Source organism: Mustela lutreola, chromosome 8 (assembly GCF_030435805.1).
Source record: "Mustela lutreola isolate mMusLut2 chromosome 8, mMusLut2.pri, whole genome shotgun sequence".
Classification (NCBI taxonomy): Eukaryota; Metazoa; Chordata; class Mammalia; order Carnivora; family Mustelidae; genus Mustela; species Mustela lutreola.
In genome coordinates, this window is record NC_081297.1 from 61,123,156 (window position 1) to 61,146,288 (window position 23,133).

Below are 23,133 nucleotides of genomic sequence, written 5' to 3' on the forward strand. Positions count from 1 at the left end.
CTGGGGCTGATACATGCTGGCACCCCCAGGTGGAGTAGGAGGGGGCTGTACCAGGAAGCCATCTGCAGGACACAGTGGAAAAAAAAGGGGGGGGGCCTGGGCACCAGGGGGAGGGAGAGGAGCTGGAGGGGGGCACTTGAGGAAGAGGGGCTGCAGCACTAAATCACTCTGTGGGGGGCTCTCTCTGCCTGAGCTCAGTGGGGTGGGTAAAGGATAGACATTTGGGGAGGGGGAAAGAAGAATGGGGAATCGCCACATCTGGCAGGCAGGTGTCTGGCACTGTTCAGGCTCCAGTCACTTTCCCAGCCAAAGGGGAAGAAGAGGGAGAGGGGAGGAGGGGGCTTCCCAGGGTCCTCTGGGGAGAAGGGAAAAGCTTACAGAGACCCAGAGGCCCAGAATCAGACGGAGACCAATGGAGGGAGATAATCAGACCCTGCTCCCCAGTCTCTGCTTTAGTCAGTGCTGGAGAAGGATTTGCTCATAGTTGTGAAAGAAAATTGCTGGCCAAAGGTCTGGATAGGATAGGCCACCAGAGTTGCATTCCTCGTGGGAAACAGAGAAGACAGGAAAAGTTCAAACCAGGCAGGCTGGGGAAACAAATTCAGAGAATTTCAAGTTTGAGAACTGGGTAGAACTCTATTCTCCACCTGGTCACCACTGATCAGCCACCACTGCCCTCCTCTATCCCAGCTCTCACACTGACATGCCCTCCCCAGCCAGGGTCTGTACGGGGTATTAAGTAGACGGTAAGGCTGGACACTGCCTCTTCCCCATCTCGGACAGGCAAAAACAAAGATCCCTAGCCCTCATCCAGCCCCCTGTACCCCAACTTTCAAGGCAGTACTACAGGGCTGATAACCCAAGCATTTTCTTTGTTTTCTACCTGCTGAGGGGGGATTCTGGGCCAAGGTGCCCCACAGCTGATGAGCTGTAATTGCCAGGTTCTCATACAGCAGGCAAGACTGGACAACTCGGTTTCATATCTCGATGCTGGAGAGTCTCTTCCCACTCCTTTTACCTTCCTTCCCTCATCCTTTCCTGAGGTCCTAATGCGGTCTCCTGCTTACACCTGGAATTGCAGGCCCATCTTAGGAGCTGTGGAGGTGACTGAGGAGACCCTTCAAAACTGCAGTGCAGAGGAGGGCTCCCCATGCTCCCCCCTCCTGAAAATCCTGCAGAGGAAGGGGGAAAGAAAACCAAAGCATTCTCCTGTCGCCGCGGCAACCATAAAACCCCCAGCTAAATCCATCTTGTGAGCTCACCGCCCCATTAAGATGCAGGGCCAGGCTCCGCGCCAGCCCGGCCACATTCATTTGTGCGAATAAAGGTGGAGGAGGGGGAGGGGAGCAGGCTCTGGAGGGACGGGGAAATGGCGAGAAGAGGTTATTTACACCACCGTCCTGACCTTCTGGAGCAGCGCTGGCTCCGATAAATAACCCGCTCAGCGCCATTTCAGAGCAGGAGTGGGAGGTGCGGGAAGGGAGCAGGGGCTGAGGAGAGCCCCCACGCAGGTGCGCGTCTCCGGGTTACTAATGGCTGAGGCGGGAGCAGGCAGCTGGCTTTGGGGTGGTGGGGGAGAGCACTCAGTTCCCTGGGACTCCCACTGAGAAAATACCACCCCCACCACACCCCTGGCGCCAATTTCCAGGCGAGGGGACGGAGGGATGCCAAGGAGGCAAACAGCCCCGTAAATTAGAGATGGGGGGGTGGAATGCTGGGGAGTCTCTGAGGTAGGAGGGAAGAAATATTATAAGATGGGGAGCAATGGGGGTTGCTGGAGGAATAGAAGCAGCTGCCAAAAAGAGAGGAAGAAGAACAGAAACATCACACAAAGGCAGTTTGGAAAAAGAAATCTGTTTTATTCCTCTTTGCACAGAGCAGTATATGAAGGTGGCGATCTCCTGACTCCATACATCTCCGACACAAAAATGCTCCCTCAAATATGCCCGGTTATTCACCCCACTTCAGTCTTGGAGAACTGGCAGTTAGTGGGTGGGACAGAAGGCTTAAGTCTCAGGAAGGTTTTTCTGAGACATTTTTGTGGGAAGTTTCCGGTCAAGGGGAAAGATTAGACCCATGAGTGGGTGTTCCAACCTCCATCTTTCTGGGGAAATCCAAATCCCAAAGGTCTTCTGAGGGAAGGGACCTCTCTCAGCGACCTAGGGAGGGAAGGAGCGCAGACCTACTGCCTGGATGTAAGGCTGAGGCAGAGAGAAGATAGGGTTAAGCCGCAGAGATTGCAAACCCAGGGCAGAGGAGTGAAATGCATGTGGGGGAGTGAAGGGGACACAGCCCAGAGGCCCAAGTCATAAATCCCACCCCTCCCCAGTTCTGAGCAAAAACTCTTCTTCCCAAGACTAAAATGGAGTTTTAGTTCAGGGACTGGCTCTGCTCCAGGGCACAGCAAGGACAAGCCAGGCCAAGATCCCATGAGTAGGGAAGGTGGAGAGTCAAGGTAGTGGACCAGGAGACAGACGCTCCTAAAATGAACACTCACAAACCACAGTGGTTTTGAAGCTATAAGCCAGGATCAGGCTAAAGAATGCAGCTGACTGAAAAACAGAATTTTATAAGCCCTATCCAATAAAACTTAAATCCCTGCTTCTTCCATTCTGTCCCCAGCCCATGAGCTGTTCCCAATCCTTTTTCCAAGGCTGGAGGACAGGGCAGTAAGAAGGGATGGGAGGAAATGCTGAGGCCAATTAAGTGGGGCTGTAGCTTCAGACTGGATATGCCACCCCCACTCATCCTATGGAAAAGAATTCTCTCTCTCCCTCCCCTTGCTAACATATGGGCTGTTGGGATGAAGGCCCAGTAAAAGCAAAGGGAGGAAAACGCTCAGCACATTCTTTCTCCTGCTTTGATCTCAAGTGTAACTGCAGCAAAGGGCACAAAAGTTGAGAAGAAAATATGTGGGGTAGGAGAGTATGAGAGCATAATCCAGTGTAAAAAGGAAAAAGGTGCTTCCCCTACCCTGCGTTTAGAATCTGCTGGGAGTTTTACTCCCAGACTACAAAAAAGTGAGAAAGGATAGGAAGCATACATTGGAGTTTGGGGAAGCAACCAAACAGAATGGAGATTTAAGGGTCCCTTGTAATCCCCGAGATGACCCTGAGAGCATCAGTTGGGGGACTGGATGAGAAGTCACAGCAGACGTGTGGATTTTTTGAGAGGGTGAGGAGCCAGGAACAGTGAGGTCTTCACCGAAGGAGTGACCACTTGATCTGTTCTTTGGCTGACTGCAGCACCTGCAGGGACAAGGGCGGCAGTTGAGGGGCTTGCTGGGGGGCAGGGCAAGGACAGAGATTGGGGCTCTCCTTCCCCTCACTTGCCTTCCCTGTCCTTAGAAGAATGGCAAATACAAAAATCCCCAAGGGTAGAGGGATGGGAAGAAGCTCTCTAGGGCCCTAGAGGATTGTCAGTTTGGGAAATTCCAAAAAAATTCAAATCCACTGGGGGGATGAAGAGAGAAGAGATATACCTGGGAGGAGAGAAAAAACTGGGGGTTACTGGCCATATGTTAGAAAGGAAGAGTTACCGCATCCAGATGGACTTCTTGGTGAGAATTCCAAGTAGATAGAAAACAGAATCCCTCCCTTGCCTCCCACATCAGGTAGACAAGCTATCCACAAAGTAGCAGGATAGATCTGTAAAACCTGCTTTACTCTAGAATATGCATTTCCAGCCTAGCCCTCATTTGAATAATGAGAGAGAGGGAGAGAGAGAGAGAGAGAGTGTGTGTGTGTGTGTGTGTGTGTGTGTGTGCGTGCACACACACAGACCATCTGCTTAAGGCAAGCCTCTGCTGGGGAGTAAATCATTGAATGAGGCATCAAACAGGGAGGGTTTGAAGGGTACAGAGCAAGGCTGACAGCCACTGCTCACAGGAACATGGGATAGGAGTTGGGTGGGTAGGGAGTATTTGGCTGTATGAGTTCCCAGTTCTCTGGGGATTAGAGCCAAGAAAAATGTGCCTTCAGTCTCTAAACTCATTCAAACTTGGGCTGGGGTGGAATTCTAGTCTAGCCTCTTTACTGGTCCAGTCCATGTGGAGAGAAAGACATACCTGAGACACGGTCTGCTCCGTAAGGGGGACATCTTCGCCCTATGACACAGAGAGACAAACATTTAGCGTGAGAGGAAGGTGGGGTAAGACCGGACTGAAGTCAGTAGTGCGATGGAAAAAGTGGTCCTTTAAACTGAAGCAAAAGGCAGATGCCTGACTTCTCAGTCCCTTCTAGGTAGTACAGTCACAATTTTCTTGGCCAGAGAGTCTGTAAGCAGAAAAGGGTCATTTCATCCATCCTCTGTTTTAAGGCAGTTGGACTTCTTAAAAGATTTATTCCATTCCAAGTAATCAGCAGGTTATCTGATCCTCAACTTGGGGGTAGGGGACCTGATTCCCTAGTCAGAGAAGACCTTCCCTGAATATCAATATCACTAGGGAAAGGATGAGGGGGAGCCAGGGGTAATTTAATGGATCCCGCAAGGCCTGATGGGTAACGACAGCATGTTAATTTGAAGAAATAAACTGCTGCAACAGCAGCCTGAGAAGGGGAAGGCGGGAGTGGGTGGTGGGGGGGAACCCTCTCTCTTGCCACATAGAGACATATGTTAGAGGAGAAGATTAAACTATGCAAATGGAGCCCAAGGCAGTTAAGGGAGAAGATTTTCCATTACCCGACATTGTCAGCCTTCACTCTGTGGAGGTCAGAGCTGGGACATTCTATGAATGGGGAGATTTGCTTCGCTTAAACATCTCTGCACCCCACAATTTGCCGATGGGTTCTCTCTATACCCACCATTATCTCCCTAGCAGACTTGGAGGCATCTATGGTTAACTCAGAGGCCCCTTTCTGATATTACTACCATCAAGAGAGGACTGAGGTTCTCGCAAATTAATGCTTCCTGAGAAAGAGGTGGTGTCGTCAGACTTTAAGACAAGGAAGACACTCCCCTGACTCACCAGATTGGGATCCATCCCCAAAGGAAGTATTAATCAACCTCAAGTTCCTTTATAGTTTCAGAACCATTAAAGTTTCTTTTATTCATCTTTTTTTTTTTTTTAAGATTTTATTTATTTATTTGACAGATCACAAGTAGGCAGAGAGGCAGGCAGAGAGAGAGAGCCGGGGAAACAAGCTCCCTGCTGAGCAGAGAGCCTGATGTGGGGCTCGATCCCAGGACCCTGGCATCATGACCTGAGCTGAAGGCAGAGGCTTTAACACACTGAGCCACCCAGGCACCTCAAGCCACCCAGGCACCCCTTTTATTCATCTTGGATTCAATTAAGTATGTATTAAATGTCTCCTCTGTGCAAAGACTATATGGGATGCTAGGTACCAGGTAAGGGGCAAAAGTATGCTCCTTCTGCTGCCCCTCTTTGAGACAACGAGAATTTGAAAGGAAAGGGGAAGGATCTGTGTATTCTATAAGCCCTGACCTTTAGATGCATTTAGCAGGTATGGCCCTGGAGGGTGAGTAGATGGGGGATGTAGGGGAGCATACTTCTGCTTACCCTTAATGCCACCCGGTGTACCACTTGCTGGGGATCACTCTCTAGGATCACCCTAAGACAAAGAAGAAACCATCATTCACTCTGTCCTCAAAGACAAACTCCTTCATTGTGGGGATACTCTGGTCACTCAGGCCACTCGCCTTAGGACAGAAGCAATTATTCCACTCCCTTACCCGAAATCCAAGGAGGTCCAGGCAGGTCAGAAAACTCACCCTCCATCTACGATTTCATCCACAGCCAAGAAGAGCCCTTCCATGTTCTCCAGCAGAGCTCGCTTTTCTACATTTTTCCTGAGTCCCCAAGAGAAGAGAAAAAACCAGCCAGTGTATAAAAGGAATCCTAGGACATTGTCTGAGTTGGAGATCCAAAACTAGACCAATAAAATATCTGCACCAGCCACACACACTGAAAAGTAAATATGTACTTTTTGGCTTATCCACTCTAAACCTCTTCTTACTTTTGGTTAATGAATAAGTATCAGGAATGTCAGGAAAGAGATTAAAAAAATACAGGCAATTTCTGACTATTCAAGGGTTGATTATCCAGAGCTAGTTTCTTCCCTACCTACCGTAATGTGGCTATTGACACTGCTCATGAACACGGACATCAGTGAGTGGAAAAAAGAAAACAAACAGCTAAACTCAATCTGGAGGTGGCAGGACATGGAGAAGAGTTGAATGCAAATTCTCTGCACTTAAGCTCTGACAAACCTTCTAAGCCTCTCTCCACTCCCCCCTTCTCCCCCTCCCTCATCAGCTCTTCTCAGGCCTTGAAAAGAAGCCCAAGTAGGGGGCTGGGAACAGTCAGGGCCCTCATCCACCAGCCTTAGATCCGGTGGTTGTGCACGTGGCCAGTCACATCCGTCAGTTTGACTCTTTCACTAGATCACCGAAATGAAGTCTATTCATTCACCTGGCTAAGAAATAAATCATCCCCTTCCTGAGGAAATCTGAGCCATTCGCCCTGCTGATTTTGTGGGGCTGAGAGCGCCTGCTGTTCTGCTCCGGATGGCGGATGGCTGTCTGTACTGGGTTCACTTGGGAGCTGCTGGGGGAATGAAGTTCAGACTCCTGGATGTTTTCAGGAAAAGTATCTTATATCTCTTCTGTTGCCCATCTATGTGGGAAACAGAGGGCTGCTACGGAGGTGGGAAGGGAGGAGAGGGAAAATGTCATATTCTTTCTGTTCTAAAGAAGGGAAAACCTATGGGTTAAAGTTAAAAACTGTTACCTCCATTCCCAAGGCACTAATGTTACATCTGGGACATTTTCCTATGCTTGCCCTTTCCTACCTTCTAATGAAGTCTAGAAAAGCACCTTACCAGTGCTCAGAACTCTGAAAGAGCCACTGGATAATAACAGAGTAGAGAGACACTGCTCCTGTCCAGTCCCCTTTCTTAGGAGAATTATCCCACAGGAGGGAAGTACTTTCCATCCAGTCTCCCCTATCAGTGCGAATTACTCTGAAATAATAAGCCTAACTTCTCAAGGTAAATCAATTCCCTGGAGCCTCTGCTAATTCTCCCCACAAACCCCTGGGCCTGATGAATAGTGACTTTATCTCCCAAACAGATGTCAAGAATGGCCTGCTCACCTCAGCATCTGGCTCAATGAGTCAAAGAGGCAATTCAGAACAGCCATGAGCATCAGCTGTTGGGAAACAGAAGAAGCAGAAGGATAAGGTTCAAGGCCCTGAAAACTGTTACCTGAACACAAAACCCACTAATTCATTAAGCATCAAAATACAAAGGCTTTCACAAAAGACCAAAAGCATAAGGTGAAAGTGAGAGCAAAACAGGAAGAGGACCTGTGGTTTCTCACAGAAATAAATTCGGCTACACAATCCCACAATTCGAGGTCTCTCTTTGACCAGACTGTTCAAACTTTCCCATCACAGTCCTCCTCTACATGTCTTTGCCAACTGTATATGTGTTACTTGGTATCTTAGGTAAAGAAATCATTAGCCAAACAATAGCTAAGGCCAGAGGGTTAGTGGAAAGAGCATGGCCTTTGGCATCAGACAGATCTGGGCTAAATCCCAGCTGGGCCATTTCTAGATGTGTGACCCTGGAAAAGTTATTAGGCTGAACCATAAGAAACTGCCACTTCTGTAGTTCAACAGTGGTTATATGCAAATAATTTCATATTGTTCCTCACGGTTTGGTTTCCTCAAATACAAAACAAGGGCACTAATGCCCACAGAAGTACAGAAGTGCTGTAAGATTTAGGTAACAATGCACCTTACAAAAGATTTAAAGTAATAAGAGCTTCAAAAGAACTGGTTCTCTCAAACGTTTCTTTGGCTTCGAGTTATGTGGGGGCTTATTTTTACTTATCTTTTCTCCTAGACGTTGCTACTTGAGGTAAGTAGCTTTTCCTGTGCGTAGGAAACAGGTTAGGACTATACCCACAGGCTTCTCAGGCTGATCCATTCAGAATGTGTGGCTTCAACATGACGCCAAATGTTGCCTAACTGACCCAAATTCAGTCAGGTATGGACCCTTCATAGCAGGAGGAAGCATCCCCCCAACCCTGACCAAACCTCAGGAATCCATCTTTAAGGGATGCCTAGGTGGCTCAGTATTCGACTCAGTTTTGGCTCAGGTCATGATCTCAGGGTCGTGAGATCAAGCCCTGTGTCAGGCTCCACACTCAGCTCAGGGTCTACTGGAGATTCTCTCCCCCTTTCCCTCTGCCCCCACCCTACCCCACCACCCCTCATCGTGTGTGCACGCATGCATATTCTCTCTCAATAAAATCTTTTTTTTTTTTTAAGATTTTATTTACTTATTTGACAGACAGAGATCACAAGTGGGCAGAAAGGCAAGCAGAGAGAGAGGAGGAAGCAGGTTCCCTGCTGAGCAGAGAGCCGGATGTGGGGCTCGATCCCAGTACCCTGGGATGATGTCCTGAGCCAAAGGCAGAGGCTTTAACCCACTGAGCCACCCAGGCGCCCCTCTCTTAATAAAATCTTAAAAAAAAAAAGAAAGAAAGACAGAACAAAGAAATCCATCTTTAAAAACACTATACAGCGAAGGCCACTGATACATGTTAGTATGTATTAAAATACATATGGTGTCTCCTACATGGAGATAAAAGAGCAAGAGCAATTTCAGGGGGCACCTGACTAGCTCCGTCCGAGGACCATGCAACTCCTGATCTCAGGGTTGTGAGTTCAAGCCCCATGTTGCGTATAGAGATCACTCAAATAAATAAAACTTAAAAAAAAGACAAAGGAGGGGCACCTGCGTGGCTCAGTGGGTTAAAGCCTCTGCCTTCAGCTCGGGTCATGATCCCAGGGTCTGGGATTGAGCCCTATATCGGGCTCTCTGCTAGCAGGGAGCCTGCTTCCTCCTCTCTCTCTCTCTCTGCCTGCCTCTCTGCCTACTTGTGATCTCTGTCAAATAAATAAATAACATCTTTAAAAAAAAAAAGAAGACAAAAGAAAAAAGCAATTGGTGAAAATTTCCACTCTAGGTTGATTTATTTGCTAGGCCATGTTTGTGAGGTCAGCAGAGATCTCTGACAACTTCATTAGCCCAGTCAGAAGCCAGAGCAACACTTCTAGGGTCCTGACGCCATACTATGCCCTGCTTATGGTTTAGAAAGTGGGATCAGAGATAGCAAATAGGGGTGGAATTCTCACCTCATTTTCATAGGAGCTGCCAATCACATAGAAATAGAGATCAATACTGCTTTTGTATACCACTGTCAGGCCTTCCAGGAGGGCGATTTCACCTGGGGGTGGGAGAAGGAAAGGTGGAAACAGTGGATAGCCTAAGATAAGAAAGTAGGATAGAAGAAGTTACCATGAACTCTGGCATCCAGCTGTTTGGGCTGAAGTAAGGTAGGTCATAATAACGCCCAAAGACCAAAGTTGACCTGCTTTTTTCTTCCCCATGGTAGCAGAAGAAGGGAAGTACAAACTTGGGGAAATTGAAGTGTATCTTCTCCTCTAACCACCTCCCTACCAACTACCCTTATTTCCCTCCTTGTATGAGACAGGATACTAGTCGATCCTTCGGAGGTGAAAATGCAGAGCGGTCACCTTTACAGACTTCCATTTACCTGCCCTAATGGATGCGGTACAATAAGCAGAGCTGCAGTTAAATTTGTCAAGTGAGGCTCATAAATCCACGGACTAGACAGGTAGCTAACAGCCAACCTTCCAGTACGGTATTCCCGCGTGAGGTACACTCACCTCCCCATTACATTCCGAAGAGTTTATTATATGAGGGGAGGAGGAAGACAAAGAAAAAGGAGGCAGTCATTTTATCCTTTCTCTGCAGCCCTGCTGCCCCCCCCTGCGTGCCATGGTTCCCCCAACACGGGGAGCAGTGAAAGGAAAATGACCTACTGTCAGTCCGATGGGTCTTGTTGAAAATGTTCTTCTCAAAGGCCTTTTGCTCCTTGACACTGGGGTACGTGTCGTCATAGTACTGGTCAGAGAGAAAGGAGATGGGTTGGGTCATTAGAGCTGGGAGCCCAGAATGATTAGTGTCTGTTTTTTGCCCTGGATCTTGGATTTCTCTCCTTCAAGGCATGGGGTGAGGGAAAAATACTGACATGAAGAAGGAAGAACTATGGAGGTGGGGAATGGCTGGTGAGTACGCAAATATTAAAAAAAAAAGAAGAAGAAGAAGAAGAAGAAGAAACAAAAAAACCAAAACCCTTTTAAAGACCTTGCTGTAAGCATGCCCACCTCACATTTCTAAGACTATAGGGCACAGGCTTGCAAGCTCTGTGATGAAGTCCTGCCCCTGTCTGCATTCCAGGATAGTAATCTCTAGATGAAGCTCATCAAGTGCGCCCTAAGAGCTACCCATGTTAGGGAGAAGTGCTAGGGAACACAAAAAGCACTAGAAGCACAGAATGTTTCTTTCAGACCCTCACTCACAGTATGAAGCTGAGGAATGGGGAAAGGCTGCAGAAACCAAGGCAAAGCCTACCCAATCCCTCTATCTTAGCTCTCTTTTCTGCAAACTGCAAGAAGCAGGAGACAATCTAGCACATTTCTGAGCCCACTCCCAAGCCCGCCCTGGCACGGGGTGGAGATACAGGCTGCTAAATAGCTCTGCTCTTTAGGGGCTAATCCGTCGCAGTCAGCTGAAGACCTATGACAGGTCTGGCATTTAGTAACTGGATAACTGTTTCAAAAGGTGTCCTGCATAGTTACATCCAATTACAGGGAGGAACAGCTGGTGAATTCTAAACTAATCTCTACCTGCTGATTGATTTATGCTGTGCTCGCCCGGAGTTAATACACCAGGGACAGAAAAAATTTCCACAGGATGGGGGGGGGATATGGAGGGAGAGGAGAGGGGTGTCCTTTCTCCTCTCTTTCAATAGATCCAAAGTTAGAAACACCACACAGGGATGTCAGGAGGTAATAAGCTTGGCGGTGACTGCAGACCTAGGGCTGGAACCCTGGAACTACAAGAGAATTCCCTGGAAAAGCCCAAGCAGGGCAAAAAGGCAGAAGGAAAAGGGACAGGAGTGATGGGCACAGGCAGTCTGCTTCTCACACCCAGGCACTGTACTGTTCAGAAACCAAGGTCCCCAAGCTTTTCTCTGATCTGATGCTGACAACAAAGGAGGTCAAAATCTGTGGGACGCAAGTATGGAAGCAGGGCAACTAAGACACAGAAGCAGTTTGGGTTTTATCTGGAGTAGGCACAGGAAAATGGAAGGATTCTCAAAATTAAAGTATCAAGGAATATGAAATAATAGGAGCAGTCCCTAGATCCAAATTTCAGAGTAAGTCTTTGTCTTGATCCTAAATGAATTTCAAAGGGAATCTCACCTTGGCAAAAAGTCGATCTCCATCATTGTCCAGAATCAGGATGGCTTTGACAGTATACAGGGAAGGTTCCTGAAGAGATATGAACATAACCTTCAGTCCTAAAGGCTCCTGCCACCACTGACAAACCAGATACCTTCCCCTCATCCCACTGGGGCTGCAAGGGGATACAGAGGTGCCTCTGTATGTCCCCTATCCCAACCTGGTTAGATTTAGGCAATTCTCACTGAGAATGATCAAGTGGTGCATGAACTGAATTGAGGGAGGGGGCATTTCAACAAAGGACTCCAAAGCAGCATCAGAGAAACAGTTTCTCTGAGCCAGACACACAGAGAGTTTAATCAAGGTAGGTCATGCTGTTATTTCCAAATATTATGCTACAGTTATTTTCCAAATTACTCTCCCTCCCTGGTCTCCCATGCACAGGTAGGTATGGAATGTGACCAGATTAATTAATAGGCACTGCACGAGCCCATCTGAAAATAGGGTTGAATGCCCTAGTGTACGTAGAAGTTTCTGCAGTCCCAATGCAGTAGCAATGCAGAGGCATAAAGCAAGCCTTCCCTAAACCACCCACACACTGGGCAGAAGGAAATGAGCACGTATACATGTGCACACACTCATGCACACAGACACACCAGTTCTGAATGCAACCCGGTGAGACATCCATCTTCCAAGACTTCCCCTATGATCCCAATCCTTCTACTACACCCCCAACCACTACCACTTAACTTACAAGACATAAACCAATCTGATTTTGGGGAGAGTTAAGAAGTAGTAAGAAGAGGATCTAAGAAGCCTCGAGCCTAGATATAATGAGCAGGAAGGGAGTGTTCTTTTACTACCCAAAATCAAATTTTGAGGATAATGGCTCTCATAAAGGAACCACAGCCTCGGCCTTAATGGTTACACTCAAACAACCGCAAAATATATCACTTTGCAGAAGCTCCTCTACTCCTGCAACTTCTAGGGAACCAGCTAACCAGGAGATGAAGAGGAAGGAAAGGGAGGCAGTGTTATGTATATGGAAGGTGTCTGCAGGCTCAGGTTTCTTTCTTTCTTTCTCTCTCTCTCTTTCTTTCATATTTTTTTAGCAGTCTCCACGCCCAAGGTACTTATAACCCCAAGATTAAGAGTTCCATGTTCTACCAACTGAGCCAGTTGGTGTCCCTCACATTCCCTGAATTTCTTTTTTTTTTTTTTAAGATTTTATTTATTTATTTGTAAGAGACAGAGGGAAAGAGAGCAAGCGAGCACAGGCAGACAAAGAGGCAGGCAGAGGCAGAGGGAGAAGCAGGCTCCCTGCCAAGCAAGGAGCCCGATGTGGGACTCGATCCCAGGACCCTGGGATCATGACCTGAGCCGAAGGCAGCTGCTTAACCAACTGAGCCACCCAGGCGTCCCACATTCCCTGAATTTCTAATCAACATTACCTACCACTGATATCCTTCCCTTGTGCTATGAGAAAGGGCTGTTGCTTTGCTGCCTCCGCTTCCTGGCCTTACTTAGGAAACCCACAGTCCTCACAGGAGCTAAATATAATCTCCAAGCATAAGTTTAATAAAGACCCAAGAGTGAGGATAAAAGAATTATTGCCAAGGATCCAGAAATTGCAAAGTCTACAAAGGTAAACTGTCCCATGAGGTTTCAGGAGGTTTACGGTTCCATGCAAAGAACCAACCCTACCCTCACGGAGTTAAAAATGAGAGTAGAGGGAACCCAGTCTTTTGACAACAGGGTGATGAAGAATGTAAGCTTTCCCCCACTTGAATTCTTGAGAACAGCAAATTTTGTGTTTTGTTCACTGATTTATTCCAAGTGTTCTAAAGATTGTGTGATACACACTAAACTTTCGGTATTTGTTAAATGATTATGAGAATTAATGAAGTTTGAGGATAAAGTAAAATTTATTGAAGCAGTAAGCATCTAAGGGACCCTCTTATAATGAGACTTCCAAATACAGGGAGACATTCTGGTGTGGCCATTCTGAGTGATCTTACTACCAACTTATCTCTCCTCTGATAAACACTCCTTAGAGATGCTCACCCTATACACATTACTCCCTGAAATAAATACTCTGTCTCAAACTAAGGAACTGTGTCTAGCAGAGGGAAGTCCCCTAGAATATTATCTAAAAGGTTACAAACAGAGTAGCTTTCCTAACTTCTATACCCCACAGAAAGATCTTCCCATAAAGCAGGCATAATTCTATAGCCACTGGATCCTCAACTCACCAAAAGGGATGCACCCATAGGAATGAGTTTCCTTAATGAGGAAAAGAAGCCCACAGGGAAGGAAATTTAGAAGAGATCATTTTTCCTACAACCTTTTCCCTGGAAATTTTTGGCTCTGTTCTTCTCTCCACATTCATAGGAACCTTGGAGAGATTCCTAATGGTTTAAACTGGGCATTGATCTGGCCATAGGTAACTGGTTCTTGCAGTCACTGAGTCTAACATCCCTAGAAAGAATGGGCTGGATCCCAAAGAAAAGAAAAACCCTATAGCCACAGCCAACTAGGAGAGAAACAATGTCTTTTGTGGCCAACAGGGTAGAAGTGCCTAAAAACTGCTGGCAAAGAAACAGATCCCTGGGTTCCACTCCTAGCTTTTCTCACTGGCTTCCTAGGAGACGCTATCAAGGAAAGCCCCCAAATAGGAAGTGGAGCTTACTGGGAAGGATGAAAGACAGGCAAAGGCAGGCAGGCAGAAGAACGATCTGATTTACTACAGTTCTGAAAGAGGTAAGAAGAAAAAGGCTGGTCATTTCAAACTTCCAAAGGGATAACCACCCTAAACAAATCCAAGAATTAAAGCAGCATGAGTCTAAAGGCTGCTTTAATTCTCCACTCTGCTACAGCTGGAGCCGGCAGCTTCTCCTTTACTTCTCCTGCCACCTCCTGACTATTGCCGGTTCCACTTCAGCGGGGGACCTTTACCTCACCGGAGTGGGGAGGCCAAGAATTCCTCTCTTACCATAAAACCAGCCAGTTTAAAGGCCCCAGAAGCCATTACTGATAATGTAATTTCATCTTAAGTTTTTGCAAAGGGTAAGTTTATAAATAACTCCCAGCTATTGAGAAATGGGCCTCCTGGACAATGGACTAGGCTTGGCCTTGTAACACATTAAATGCTGATTACTGAAAAAGACCCTACAAGCTTAGGGCCATGTTCAAAGGATTTAAAAGGTCTATTCTTCCCTCCTGCTCCCGAATGTGTAGCTGCTAGAAAGCTTTCGAGACAAAGTTCTGTGATGCACTGACTTTCAGAGAGCCACAGCCTGAGTGTATAACAGAACTTCACCTCAAATGCTAATAGTGCCTGGAAATGATATGTAGGCAGACTGGTTTGTGGGAGGTTGGGTGGCTCAGACAGATTTTCTTGTATGTTTTCATTATCAAGAAAAGGAGACTGGGCTCCTCAGGAGAGTTGAAACAACGCAGAACAAGCAACTAGCCTGCTGCAAAGGAGTCTTTGATCTCAATCAGAGGCTTTCTGAAGCCTGGTGAAAAACATTATCTCCCAGTACCCCACCCCCAGCACGGAGGGGACTAGAGGGGGAAGTCATTTCTAGTGCTGCCCCCTGTGGGCCTTCGAATGACCTGCAAGGCTTCCTCAGGATTATAGCCGGCAAAAATATTAAAAAGGCAGCTCTGGATAAAAGCTATTTTTGTGTCTTCTAAGTCAAACTAGGGGAGATGGGCTCTGAAAAAAGTACTGAATGAAGTCAGTTCACAATGCATACAGTAAGAGGGCACTCTGGGATAAGATAATGGAATGCCACCAGAAGAGGATGGGGGTGGGGATGGTAAGACTTTGCAGCAGGCAGACAGGGTATTTGAGGGCTAAGACTGGTTACTTTATTTAATTCACGGGGGGTGGGGGCAGGGAACACAGCCAAGAAGGCTTTGTGGAGTTGGAGGATGCCACTCACAGAGCTGAAAGGGCACAACTAAGAATACGGTTGAGATTCCTAGAAAGTTCTTCATTTTCCACTTATAAAGAAATCTTTATGGCCATGCCAAAAGTAGTACCCTGCTTGGCAATAGGTTTTGAACAAGAAGAAACAAGATGCCCTTCCCTCAACCCTATTTATAAAGTAAAACCAAAACAGTATAAACTAGAAGGAAAAATTCCTAGATACGACTCCCAGGTCCACGTAGCTAAGCAGGTATTTTGCTCCCTGATTCTGTGCCAACTTCTTTAAAATGAAAAGCTCCTCTGGGGTTGAGGGCTCCAATTTGCCACCTCAAATGAAAAGAATTAACTCAGGGGCGCCTGGGTGGCTCAGTGGGTTAAAGCCTCTGCCTTCGGCTCGGGTCATGATCCAGGGTCCTGGGATCGAGCCCCGCATGGGGCTCTCTGCTCTGCAGGGAGCCTGCTAACTCCTCTCTCTCTCTCTGCCTGCCTCTCTGCCTACTTGTGATCTCTGTCTGTCAAATACATAAATAAAATCTTTAAAAAAAAAAAAAAAAAGAATTAACTCAACGATTTGACAAGGAAGCACAGTTTTTATACACTACCCAGGGTTTGCTTAGATTCAAGCACAATTCAGGAAAGACTAAGCCATAGGTACCGCAGAGCATATCCCAGATGCAATGAGACCGAATACTGGCTATAAAGAGGAAACTGAACACAAGTCTTAGGAAGAAAGAAGTGATGTCAGGAGTGACCGGCAGGAAGAATCTTCCTATCTGGCATAGATAAAAATGTGAAAGCGCAGTCACTACAAAGAACTCATACGCTACAGGAGAAAATATCTCTAAACTCCAAAACCCCTTGGGGCGCCTGGGTGGCTCAGTGGGTTAAAGCCTCTGCCTTCGGCTCAGGTCATGATCCCAGGGTCCTGGGATTGAGCCCCCGCATAGGGCTCTCTGCTTGGTGGGGGAGCCTGCTTCCTCTCTCTCTCTGCCTCCTTCTTTGCCTACTTGTGATCTCCACCTGTCAAATAAATAAATAAATAAATAAATAAATAAACTCCAAAACCCCTTTATTATAATCTGGATCAGCCATTAATACAAATCCTACCTTCCTGTGGGACTCTGCTTCTTCATCAAAGAAATGAGAGGCCTGACCTGGATCAGTTAAAGTTAATACCTTAAGTTACAGAAGACCTCTTTGATAAGCTGATGAAATATAGGGACCCCATTCCCAGAAAAATACACATTCACAAATTTTTTATGGTTTCAAGGAGCTCAGAATTAAATATACTTTGTGAGGATAATAAGATGGTGTGGAGAGGGGAGGGAAAAAAGGGGGAAATGAATGATACTTTTGTAAATCACCCCCTCTCCTCTGCCTGATACCAAATAGTGATTTCAATAAATATGTTTGGTCTTCATAAATTAATGAATATGATTGAGAAAACTAATGCAGCCAGCAGGGGGAGCAAAGGTCAGCACCTTTCAATGACTAAATTTGGTGGCTGTGAGATAGGAAGGGCAAAGGTAACCAAGCCCAAGCCCTTCAGGAATGCAAAATCTCAGGTCCTCTCAACATTCAGAAAGCCAGATGCCTGGCTGGCTCAGTGGACTGAGCATGCAACTCTTGGTTTCAGGGTTAGGAGTCTGAGCCCCACAATGGGCCTAGAACTTATTTAAAAAAAAATATATATATATATTTTTTTTTTTTTTCAGAAAGGCTATCTGTAGAATTTTTCCCCAGGGGCCACACAGTCAATTCTCCAACTGTTATGAAAGTGAAAGAATTACAGAAATGCAGGACAAAGCAAGCAGCACTGGAAAGCGGAGTTAAACAAGCAGAAATCAGAGTATTCCACACCCTAGGCCTGAGAGCAACATTAGAACTTCCTGCCTTCCCAGTTTGGTAATCCAAGAGCTCTCATTTAAATACCACTCGGTAAAGGGAAATATCAAATGGAACTAGATCCCTTTCTGCTGAGTTCTTGGTTATGATGTTTCTTTTTTTTTTTTTTTTTAATATTTTATTTATTTACTTGACAGAGAGAGAGAGAGATCACAAGTAGGCAGAGAGGGGGAAGCAGGCTCCCCGCTGAGCAGAGAGCCAAATGTGGGGCTCGATCCCAGGACTCTGGGATCATGACCTGAGCTGAAGGCAGAGGCTTAACCCACAGAGCCACCCAGGTGCCCTTGGTTATGATGTTTCATGTTATCTGTGCCCACCCCCAAACCCTGCCCAACATCTGCTAGTCTAAGAGAATGAGTTGACAGCCTCTGTGTTCATCTTTCAGTCTATCAACCCAAAATTCAGAATCACACCCCAAGGAATAACTGCGATCCTCTGCCCCAGTTTGTCTCCCTCTACTAAGTCCACAAATAATAGAAAAGGAGTTGAAGAAAATTGGTAGAGATATCCAAATGCATGGCTGTAGGTGGAGATATCTGCCTTGACAGTGGAGAATTAAAGAGCCACATGGGAGACATGTGCTTCACCTGCCGCCTGAGACTTAGAGGACACAGCAGGAAAAACTTCTGAAGAGATGGATGTGGTCAACAGCAGAAAACGAAAGCTAGGAAATTTAAGGATAACAGAACTCCTCTAATAATCCGATCTGAGAGAAAGGCAAGACAGAATGGGAGAGGGCCTCTGCCAGTACCAGCATCTTATAAAGTGCATGGACTTGACCTCCCAATCCATCTTCGTCAGCTGCTTGAGGGCACTCTGCCCTCCGTTTTCTAATTACTCTACCATAAGTGGATAGGTAGGCACTGATTCTTTACTCCTGTTCTATCCTTTATTTGCTTCTCAAGTTTTCTGTTCCATAACTAGTCCTCTTGTCAGTATCCTAACTCTAACCAAGTCATGTCAATGGAGTAAAAAACAGTAGCAAATATCTAGATGAAAAAGACCCTAAATCTGCCACTAGGCTCCTTCAAATATCTGGATAATTGCATTTATCCTCTGCCCCACAGGGAAGACCTGGCTTCTCAAGGATCTGGCCTTCTTCATATGGAGACCCCCTCCTCCTCTTTTGACCATGTGACAGCTCCCCTAGACCTTTGATATAATTTATACCTTGCCAGGGACCAACTCTTTCCCACCACTGTGAAGGAGAGGGAAAAAATATATATAAATACGTCGGAAATCTATAACGAGGTCTTCTTGGAGGGCAAGACATGGAGAGAGTTAGAAGCAGCGTCAATTGCTCTTTGGGGGTTTTAGTTCAAGCCGAGGTCTGCTTCCAGCAATCAACCATTAAAACAAGCCGGCCAGAGTAACAGCACAGTTTATTCTGATCATTTAATTTGAAGTGTCAATAAATTAAACTTCAATCAATTAAACTAGGTGTGCAATAACCCAGATGGACACCCCGACACCAACATAATCACAATAAAAATTTTTATGGCTGCCAGGGACCTCACCGGGGGCAGTGCTGGCACTGCTCGCGCCCTAGCTGAGAAATATATCTCCACAGTGCAGGAACGAGGAGATTGCTTCTCCTAACGAAATGGAGGGGCCAGGCACCAGCAAGGACGCAGCTGGGAGAGGGGCACAGGGGACTGCCAGGATCGAGATGGGAGTGCTTTGGGGGCTTAATGTAATTGATACCTTTGCCCAGAGCAGAGGGAGGGGGCATTTAGGCCAAGTACCTCTACAGTTAGTGCCAAAGGAATTTAACAAAAGCCCCATTAAGATGATTCAGGAAGCGAAGGCCACAGAGCAATATCAACCTTTAAGTCATTGATGTATTCTGCATAGTTTCCTCCTCCAAGTGCACACTCTTATGCACTCTGGATGCCCTGATTTTTCAACGAGGCTTAGAATTCGGGATTGGGCCATTGTTTAAGAATAAAAAACACTACTAAGGGGAGAGAAAGGATAGAATTTAGTTGGAAGAACACTGGAAAAACAGAAAGTGAATCTATGGAGGATCAGGAAAAATGAAACCTATGAGGAAAGATTTAAGGATCTAGACTGCTAAAGTAATTCAGCTTTGAGGAAAAAAAGGTATAGGGGGAAGGGAGGAAAAGGATAAGTCATTATCTCTAAGATTTCATTGGTTATTAATGGAGAATGGTGACCTGCAGAGATCCTTCTCCATTCACAGCTAAGAAAGGGAGAACCAGCAGAAAACAGCAGGAGAGAGGAAGCCGAGTCCAAAGATACAGGCTGGAAGCACTATAAAGCACTGGGAAGAGAAGGTGATGAAAGGGTCTCTTTCCTTAGAGACTACAAGAGGACCTGAGAAAAGTAAGAAAAATCTGCTCAAAACCTAGAGCCAGATTACTTAATTCAAGAAAGAAATGACACCCACTGTAAAGCACCTAAATGAAGGGAAACTACTGGTATTTAGAAATTCCCATAATCAAGATCAAATTTCAGTAGATTTTCTTCATGACCCCCTCTAGATTACCCTTCCCTTCTCAGTATCCTATGGCTGTGGGCCTTGTAGAGGTGAGGATGGAAAGATAATGTACTTTGATCAGATTTCTCCAGAGGTCCAGACAAACCAGGAAAAAGAAACGTGAAAGGAGAAAGCCAACAAGAACTTCACAAAGTGTCTACCCTCTTTAAGGAGGAGTCTATTTAGTATTATCACCGTACAGTAAACCTAGTTCAGTAGAAAGCTAAGGAAAAATCCAGGTACTCCTCATACTTTTCACAAAAAAGATGGCAATTTAAGTAATCAGATGCTGCTGAGTAAACAAGAGGAGGGGATGAGGTTAAAAAGGACCAAAGCTGAAAGGTGATTCTGAATCTGCTGGGGCTAAATTTTGTGGGCCAGTTTGTGAGGGTAGAGAGAAATAAAAATTTAGCAAATATCACCTAGATTCTCAACTACGGCTCCTCATCTGAAGCACTGAATACTGAAAACTACTTAAATGACAGCTTTTTTTTTTTTTTTTTTTTTAAACTTCTCCCAAGGATGGTACAAACTAGTACCATTGTGGATACAGAGAAGTTGACTCATTATATTAATGAATGCCTTAGGGCTTAATTCTCTCCTAGAACTCTGGTTGAGAAAAGGATGGAATGGGGAGAAATATCAAATTCTTGGGGTGCCAATCTTAAAAAAAAAGAGAAATATAAAATTCTTAACTGAGACCCAAATATAATGAAACTGTAAAAAGAAAAAAAAATGTTGGAAAGAGCTGACATAGAGGAAGGAAAATACTAGTTTAATATCATAAGAACTCTGGAGACCAGCAAACATACTGATACCTATTAGTACTTTGTCCCCAACAAAAGCTTTATATAACTGATTTTTTTTAAAAGATTTTATTTATTTTATTTATTTATTTGACAGAGATCACAAGTGGACAGAGAGGCAGACAGAGAGAGAGAGAGGGAAGCAGGCTCCCCGCTGAGCAGAGAGCCCGATGCGGGACTTGATCCCAGGACCCTGAGACCATGACCCGAGCCGAAGGCAGCGGCTCAACCCACTGAGCCACCCAGGTGTCCCTATATAACTGATGTTTAACAGTACAATTCTGCATACTGAAGAGGTACAAAGTCCATGATAAGAAAATCTATAATAATACGAAAGAGACTTAGTCTGGGAGGACGAGGAATCAAAATTTATTCCTTGTTTTGACATGTGCTTCCCTGAGCAATCCCTTTTCCCTGTAATTTGGCTCCCCCAACCCCATTACATAGATTTCTCATGACAAAGAATCAATATGGTTTTAAAAGCAAAGTTCAGGGGTATGTGACCAGTTTAGCAAGAATCTGTGAAAGTGGCATCTTAGGTACAGATCAAAATGGATATAAGACGCAGACTGAAACAGACTTCACTGAGGAAGCAGAGACTGAAAAATGAGGTAAGAGAAAATGTGAGACTTTCACATATACCTCCTTCAACTCACCACTATACACAGATTCCTTAAGAGGGCTCCCCAAGTCTCATGTCCCTCAGCCCTATACCTCTAAGCAAGCTACCTTGTAAACAGATGTAGGGAGCATTTAAAAATTTTTTCCTAAAAACTTCCCAAGAAACCAACTCCCTGGAATTTATCTGTGTCTTTTAACTGGTTAAGAATACTGGCTAACTGCTTGATACAGAAAATATCTTATTAAAAACTACTCAGGGCTTGGGACGCCTGGGTGGCTCAGTCAGTTAGCCTTTGGCTCAGGTCATGATCCCAGGGTCCTGGAATCGAGTCCCACACTGGGCTCCTTGCTCAGCCAAGAGCCTGCTTTTCCCTCTACCTGCCACTCTCCCTGTTTGTGCTTTCTCTCTCTCTGACAAATAAATAAATAAAATCTTTAAAAAAACCAAACCTATTTAGGGGGTGCCTGGCTGGCTCAGCTGTGGAGCCTGTGACTTTTAATCTCTGAGTCACAAGTCTGAGCCCCACACTCGGTGTAAAGATTACTTACAAAAATAAAAATTTAAAAATTAAAAAAAATCTCAGATTTTAAGCTTGCTGCCTCAACTTGACCAATCCATACAAATGAGAAGGACTTATCCCTATCTTTGCCATTTTGAAAGAAATCAAACCTGTTATTCTCTTTTACCTGATGAAAATCTGAATGTGCACATATATTAGAGCTGAAGGAAAAGACACAAGAAAACTTGTCTTTGGAAAGAGCCTGGAATTCAACTCAATCAAGGAGACTGGGAGCTAATACTAACATCCCAAACTGCAAAGCAGAGAACTTTAGAGAGAAATCCTCTAGTTCAGTTCTAAAGGAGTAACAGTATTTTATTTGTTTCAACAAGCAAAAGGGATCCTATGGGCAAGGAATCTATAACACCCTTTGGCCATCAAAATTCTCATATAACCAAGGAAGAGTTAGCATCCCAGATCCTGCACTAAGAATTCCTAAAGTCTTAGTGGGGAGGAAAAAAAGAACAAAATAAGGCGTCTGGAAAAATATTCTATAATCCACGCTAACTCTATGAGGTATTCCAGAACTCTGACAGAATACATTTACCATGACAAAACTACACAAGGGGGATTAACAGAAGACTAAAGTAAAAGGAAACCCGTTTTTGTTAGAAATGTAACGTTATTATCAAAGGAGAGTCAAGCTGTGACAACCAGGAGGAGAACCCTGTGATGATAAACACCTGCAGTCTATTCTTAGAATTTGGGGCTAGTTTGAAGGTTTGGAGAAAGTCAAACCAGGTTATCATCCGTAACGCTCAGAATGAGGGGGAACCTAAAGAACCTCGCTCCAGTACGCCTATGATCCTACACATCCTAAGGACTCCATGTGCTCCCTCCAACTTTCCATGGATTCTCCCTCTCCCCGGAAGAGCTTCCTACTCTAAACCGAGGCTTTAGTTCCTACAGTTTCTATACTAGGCCACACACTTATTCCAGGGACTGGCAAAAGCTTCGGTCCGCGAGGATTACCCGGAATTCCCCCTTGCTACCCCCGCCCAGTCAGGTTGAACCCCAACTCCCGGCCCCTCTGGACACCGCCGCATCTCAGCTGCCCCTCCCGCTCCTACCAAAATCAGCGCCTCCATCTTGCCCCGCAGCTGCTGCCGACGTGGAGCCACAAAAGCAACACCGCCGCTGATTGGCCCCGCGTCCGCATTAGACCCCGCCCAGAAGTAGGATTATTGGGCTATATCATAAGAGCTCTCTCTCTATTGGCCAATCAGTGTGCTAACTTGCCTGGCGGAAGCAAGGATTTCCAGCCAAAAAGCGCAGGCACTTGATTGTCAGTTTAAGCACTCAATAAAACGCCAAAACCTCACGGTTGAATGGGGCGGGAGGGCCAGCGGGGCGGGGTTGTTTCCATGGGGAACAGAGGAAGCGATTATTAATTTTCAATTGGCAGAAAGAAGAACACGTGATATCGCTGGCCTGATTTAGCAACTTTAATCCGCACTCCCTTTAGGGGGCGCTGTTTCTCCTTAGCCCTGAGCACTGGCGGTTCT

At 45.7% G+C, this 23,133-nt stretch overlaps 1 protein-coding gene across 1 annotated transcript; it reads right to left on the bottom strand.

The window, feature by feature from the left end:
- Positions 1-1,838: 1,838 nt before the first annotated feature.
- COPZ1 (COPI coat complex subunit zeta 1) lies at positions 1,839-22,789 on the bottom strand. Its single transcript, XM_059185101.1, has 9 exons — positions 22,699-22,789; positions 11,321-11,389; positions 9,875-9,956; positions 9,164-9,255; positions 7,112-7,167; positions 5,731-5,808; positions 5,519-5,570; positions 4,067-4,105; positions 1,839-3,248 (listed from the first exon to the last, which is right to left on the bottom strand). The coding sequence occupies exons 1-9, from the start codon at positions 22,714-22,716 to the stop codon at positions 3,201-3,203; spliced, it is 534 nt and encodes a 177-aa protein (XP_059041084.1). The 5' UTR covers positions 22,717-22,789; the 3' UTR covers positions 1,839-3,200.
- Positions 22,790-23,133: the final 344 nt, after the last annotated feature.